The sequence below is a fragment of the Centrocercus urophasianus genome, unplaced genomic scaffold, assembly GCF_019232065.1.
Source record: "Centrocercus urophasianus isolate 14NV4802_14NV808 unplaced genomic scaffold, USGS_Curo_1.0 seq_19, whole genome shotgun sequence".
NCBI classification, from domain to species: Eukaryota; Metazoa; Chordata; class Aves; order Galliformes; family Phasianidae; genus Centrocercus; species Centrocercus urophasianus.
This window is the reverse complement of record NW_024884744.1, coordinates 21374114-21380113: the sequence shown is the minus strand read 5'-3', so window position 1 is coordinate 21380113 and position 6000 is coordinate 21374114. Positions and strand designations below refer to the sequence as shown.

Sequence of the window (6000 nt, the reverse complement as noted above, 5' to 3'; positions counted from 1 at the left end):
CACTCATCTCCTTGCATTTGTTCTCTTTTTCTGAACCTGAGCAAGTTCAGACAACCAGCTGCAGGAAACCAAGTACAAATTTCCACTGCGTTCAACATCACTTTCTGTGTAAGACTGTCTACTCTTTAGTGCTGAGAAATAGAGACTGGGTTGGAGCCTTTCCTCAGCTTTCCAGAGGAGTTCTTAAGAGTGGACAATGAATTTGAGCCCCGCTTTGTAGCTGTAAGCACTGTGATTTGAGAAACACCAACTTCAACTTTCCCAATGTAGAATCCTTTGGAAAGTATTGCAATGCTAAGTAAAAAAGGCCACGCTCCAAGAAACTTCATTAAAACATCAGTTATCAGAACCAAAATAACCAACAGGAGAGGCACAGGGAAAGAACAGAAAGGCTTTATTATGAGACATCGTATTGTTGTCACCATACTGGGAAAATTGCTGTGGTCTCAGTTCAGGTAATATTATGCAGAGGTAACTCCCTGTATCCAGGGTCATTGAGTAGCAGTGCCGCAGAGTTGTGGCATATTCTTGGACAGATTTTGATTGCTAAAACCATGACTGGATTGTTGCTTCTCTTTTGTACACCCCCCTTTCATTTCCTTGTTTCACAGCGACTCTATGGCAGAGCATCTCCACAACATTCTTCAGCACTTCTGTGCTATTATTTGTTTCTTAGCCAGGCCAAAAAAAAAAATCTTCCTTTCAAAATAACATATTTTCTCTTTCAGCATCAACTTTTCATCAAAAGGACAAATATGTTACAGAGGAAGATGGGGAACAGCTGCCCTGCCTTGCCACAGAAGTGCCCTTTCTAGTCTGAGGATGCCAAATTACACTGTAACCACATTCATTCCAATTTTCTATTTTTCTTACCATTTTTCTCACTCATTTCTAGGAGCAGGCCTGGTCAGAAGCAGCCCTGTCTCAGTAATCATCTCAGCATAAGATGCTTTTTTACTAGCAAGCACCTGCACAGATCCAAACCACGAGTATTCTCCTCTCAGTGTCATTCTCATGTGCAAACTGTGCCTTCCCACAAACACCTGTAGTACCTCACATTCTGAATGCCTGGCGCTGTGAGGATTTTATTGTGTACTTGAGAATAGGTACAGGACTCTTAGGAGCACTGCAAAAGGTAGGAGATCTCACCATGTGTGTGCTTCTGGTGCTTCTCCCTTCCAAATGATATGGTTTTTTAGTAAGATCTGAACAGAAGAGCGTGGTCTGTGTTAAAGAGAAGGGAAAGAACAACCACCATTCTCCATAGCTTGGTCAATAATTAAAAAGAGAAAAACAAATAGTGGTGTGCATGTTCAAGTGCATACATTAATTAACAATGGAGGAGCATAATTAAAAAAAATAATTCTGTAACTTACACTGAATTAAAAAAAAAATATCCCTATTCTGGCACCCACTGGCAGTGTGTCATGGTGGTGCTGATTCATTTACTCACTTTGTCACCAGTGCCAGCACTGCGAATTAAAGGGAGTGTTGCTGTTCCTTTTTACCACGTTCTCTAAGAATCCTGGCTAGAGACTTGGGCACTGTCCTGTAGAACAGTCTGAATAACAGTTTGAATACAACTGATGTCTTTTAGAATTCCCCCAGGACATTTACATGATGTATAAAACAATATTTCTAGACAAATATCTCAAAGTCAGGATTCTCTTTAGGGGAAGTTCTTACAGCATAGAACATCTGCATAAAAAAACAGGAGGCAGAAACAATCCCAACTTGGATGTCTAAAGAAGCAGTGCACACAGACCTACTTCTCACTTCAGAAATACCAGTTGGGTGCCTGTATTTCAACTCTTCCAAGTCTCTGTGTTCCAGGGAGCAGACAATAATCCTACAGAATGAGGGAAGGAGGGTTTGAGGATTTTTAAGTTCGTATGACTACTGCAGCATCTTTAAAAATTAACACATGGATATGAATTATAAAAAAAAAAAAAGAAAGAAAACAACAAAACCAACCAGCTCAGAGTAACCCAGCTTTGGAGCAAAATGTTTTCCTGGCAGCGGGTTAAAGGAAAACAAATGCAACTCAAATATTGAAAAATTCCAAAATCAAATTTGGGGTAATATGTGAGAAAACAGGATGATGAGAAGACTGAGTGTGAACTAAAGCTCAAGATCGAAGAACTCCAAAGTTTTTTATTCATGTGACAACACCTGTGTTCGACGAAAAATAAAGTACATGAAATGTACGTGATGAAAAGCTTCCAAGCTTCCACAGATTCTTCCACAAACAAACAAAAATACATTCATGAATCAGTGAACCACAGCAGTGGTGAGGCCCTACCGGCTCTGCAGACGGACTTGAGCTCTGAGCAAAGAAGGCAGGAGGGTGCTTTTATTTCCAGTCAGATGGGCTGCGAGGAATGGAACAGTCAGAGCCAATGTTCTGCTCCCCTTGTAGGCATTTGTATTGGGACGGGCATCTTTTACACAGATTGTGGTAGATTTACATGAAGTCAAGCCCTCAAAAGCTGGGTGACAAATGAAGACAGGAAACGGATGAAGTAACGTTGGATTTGATTTAAAAAATTAAAAAATAAATCAAGGGCACAGGGAATCAACCCGAGGAGAACTATTGACTGAAAACTTGCTGATGAAACAGCATCCCAATTGAAAGCACAATTTGGAGCCTTCTGAAATCACCTGGCAAAATTAACTCTGCCAGTGGGGGCTAGGAGCCAACAGCTCACTGGGCTGCATTTTCCAGGCTCTCGAGTTAAGATCTGAGGCTAACACAGGATCTTCATCAGTGGTGCAGGCAGCAACAGCTGAAGGAGCAGGCTGGGGTTTTCCAGTGGATTCTGAAGTTTTGTTTCCAAAATGCTGAATTCCATCATGGGCTCTTTCATCTCCACCACAGGTGCAAAAGAACAGTAATGCTAATTCCAGCAATCCAGATCTTATTTCATATGCAGAAATTAACCCAAAGGCAAGTAATAAAAATGCATACATCATCCCATTCAATTATTCAGCAGTTTTGCAGACATACCGGAAAAAAAAACAACCAAAAAACCTAACTTTCAATATAAAAATTGTCTATGAAACAGTCTAACTTGAATTTTTCTCCATGGATCATAATTCCACATGTGCTGCTGCATCTGTAGAAGAGGAGAGAAGAATAAGTATTCCATTTCCAGCTTCCTCAGTCTGCAGATCAGTTTGAAACTTGACATTTACATCCCAGACTCTTGTTACTTGCAGGATTACCAGTGACTGAAGAACCACTCCTACTCCCTGTGTATAACTGCACTTTGTACAGGCTAAGGCAAGGCCTGTTTCGTGACACTGCATCACAGTGAGGATCTTTAGTGGAACTGAAAAAAGGGTGAAACATTTCTCTGTTCTCTAGGTCTCAGCATCAAGTTAAGTTACACCTGCTTCACTCAGCAAGGTGTTTCTGTCCCACTGAAATATGCAGGTTACTTAAAACATCCTCCATGCAAGCCCTTGCATGGTGCAGGCTTACAGCAAACACAAGTGAGGGTTTATTCCAGTTCAAACAGGTAGGAGGAAAGTCAGAGAATTAGGAAAACAGCCAGAAAAATTACCTTGTGTGTGTTGTCCTGACGTCTGAGCTGGTGTTCCTGTTTCTTTTTCTTTCTGGAAAAGATTATGGAGCTGTTTGATTTCTTGATCATAGTCCTGCCACTCTGGAACAATACGCATTGCTGCCTGCAGCTTGGGCTCTTTGGTCATTGGGTTATTACACTGCAAAGAAAGCATACAAACTGTTCAAACACCTAATGTATAAATAAGCTTCACTTACTGAATGGAGGATGCTTCCCCCTAGTGGAACTGATGGATTGTTGGTGAACACTTAACTACGTGCCAGTAGTTTAGCTAGACTAGAGTGCAAATTCACTTTTCAAGCTCATAATGCTCTAGGTAAGAAAAATATACATAAGAAAAAGGGGGAGAAAAATGAAGCATTGAAAATATTAAAGGAACAACAGAAGGTAAGGCACCTACATCTGGGGTGGGGAAGCGCCTCTGAGTTGGTCACAGCTTCTTACTGAGACATAGGAATGAAGGAGCCATTCTATGCTTACCAGATCAATGGTTTTTGCTCTCTTTTTTGAGGAATCATCACACCACGTTTCACACCAAAGCCACTCCTGCGGCAGCGATTTGATTGGCACCTGGTGGATCATGTTGTTGGGCAAATCCTGCAGTGAAGAATAAGACTGAGTAGCAGTTTCCACCACGCAGGGCAGGTGGTGAACAACTCTCCCACCAGGCAGCACTCAGAAGTTTTATAACTTCTGAAAACAGAGGGTTTTTTTCCCCAGAACAAATGAATAGTTACCTATCAACATTCATTCTAAACAAAGTCCTTTGGAAAAAAAGAAATAAATGGAATAATACAAAGGAAGCTAATCTTTCTTTGTTGAAAATGAGGCTGTTAGTAAAAGGGATTAAAGCTGTACTATGAATCCAGTGTCACACCTGTACTGGATCAGTTTGGAAGACTGTTCTCAAATGAATAAAAGCATTGTGTTACTTTTCCTCATGTGAAAGTACAAGCCTTATTTCCACATATCCAAGTCAGTACACAGCAAAGTGCTTGGGGCCAGACAGCTCAAGAGGCAAGTATTCAGCTGCGTTGTGTATTTGCCTTGGAGTATACCAGAGAAATGAACAGTCTGAAGGCATGTAAGAGGAAGGCATTGTTTCCACCCACCATTTGCAGTTGTCTTGCATGCTTATCCAACTCATTCGAAGGCAGGGAGTTACTGGGACTGCCACTGGAATTGGGCAGTGGCAGAAGTTTGGCCAGGAAAGGAGGGGTCCTAACCTGCTATCGGGTCGCAGTAAATTCGTACATACATACATGCAATAAACACACACCTGATCCAGGTTAGACAGACTGTTAGGATCCTGACTGAGACCCTGGTACTGTCCTCGGAGGCGGTCTCCAGCTGCTATCTTTCTGAACTTCTTCAGATCCACAACATACAGAGCACTGCACGGAGATAACACAATCAGCAGTGACATTTGACTGATGGGTAAATTACCAAAGCCTCAGACTCTGAGACTAAATACATCAAAACAATCTGATGTACTGCCACCAAGAATTATCTAACGCAAGGCAGGAAAGCAGTTCTAACTACATGGAACGCACATAAAATTACTCAACAAATCTATCTTAGCTTTGCTGTCATGTAGTCGCTTCTTCCAACATTGTTATTATCAAATGAAGACGTCTGTTTAGTTAACGCTTCAGTTCTTCGTCTCTAAAAGCTGAATCACACTGAAATTAACTTCAGTGCCCCTAGTGCTTCCAGCTGGACCAGAGGCAATGGAACCTTAAAGCAGTAGGGAGCAAAAAGTGGTTCAAAACAGCCTTGTGTACCTCAGCTAGCTCTCTGCTGACTCTAATTAGTAACAAAAGTTTTCCGCTTCCATTTTGAGGAGACAAAAATAAATAATGCTTCAGTACCTGATGTGGTATTTTCTTCCAGCTAAGTGACTTGCCCAGTATCCCGACTTCCAGAACCTGTAGCCATCCATCTCTCTTCTACTGTCACAGAAGGGAGTATATCCATAAGGAGCACCATCTAGATTGAAATCTCTTAATTCCTTGAGATCTGTGCGCACAATCTGAAGCAAAAGGATGTTTTATTTGTCAAAGCCTGTCGGGCTATTTTGATAAGCTACTCAGGATTTAATACTAACCAAGCAGCTCAAGGGAGAATTACCTCTTACTCTGACATCTGCATTACCACATATATAGTACAAAAACAAGACACCAGAGGTGTTCTGTCTCCCATTGGAGTTGGACCAACTGAACTGGAGCTTCAAGTACTCCAATAGGGGTTTGCTGGGAGCTGAGGTGCCACATTATTGCTTAGAAAGCAGCTGTAATTCTCACTGTAAATGAATTTTGCTATGATCCTTTGTTTCCTTTCCTCTTTAAAGTTTGAGAACCCTTCATGGATGAATGTTTTTAATGTCTCTCTGATGCAGATGCTGCAGCTGCAG

General features: G+C 41.5%; 1 protein-coding gene across 4 annotated transcripts in view; it reads right to left on the bottom strand.

Moving 5' to 3' along the window:
* Positions 1 to 377: 377 nt before the first annotated feature.
* The window catches only part of UGGT1 (UDP-glucose glycoprotein glucosyltransferase 1), a 45002-nt gene continuing 39379 nt past the window's right edge, over positions 378 to 6000 (bottom strand). For all 4 annotated transcript variants that reach the window (XM_042820661.1, XM_042820659.1, XM_042820658.1 and 1 more), the window contains 5 exons: positions 5459 to 5619; positions 4867 to 4981; positions 4068 to 4184; positions 3567 to 3726; positions 378 to 3116 (listed from right to left, as the gene is read on the bottom strand). In XM_042820661.1, coding sequence (XP_042676595.1) covers positions 3091 to 3116; positions 3567 to 3726; positions 4068 to 4184; positions 4867 to 4981; positions 5459 to 5619 — 579 coding nt within the window. In that variant the 3' untranslated portion in view covers positions 378 to 3090. The remainder of the gene's footprint in view (positions 3117 to 3566; positions 3727 to 4067; positions 4185 to 4866; positions 4982 to 5458; positions 5620 to 6000) is intronic.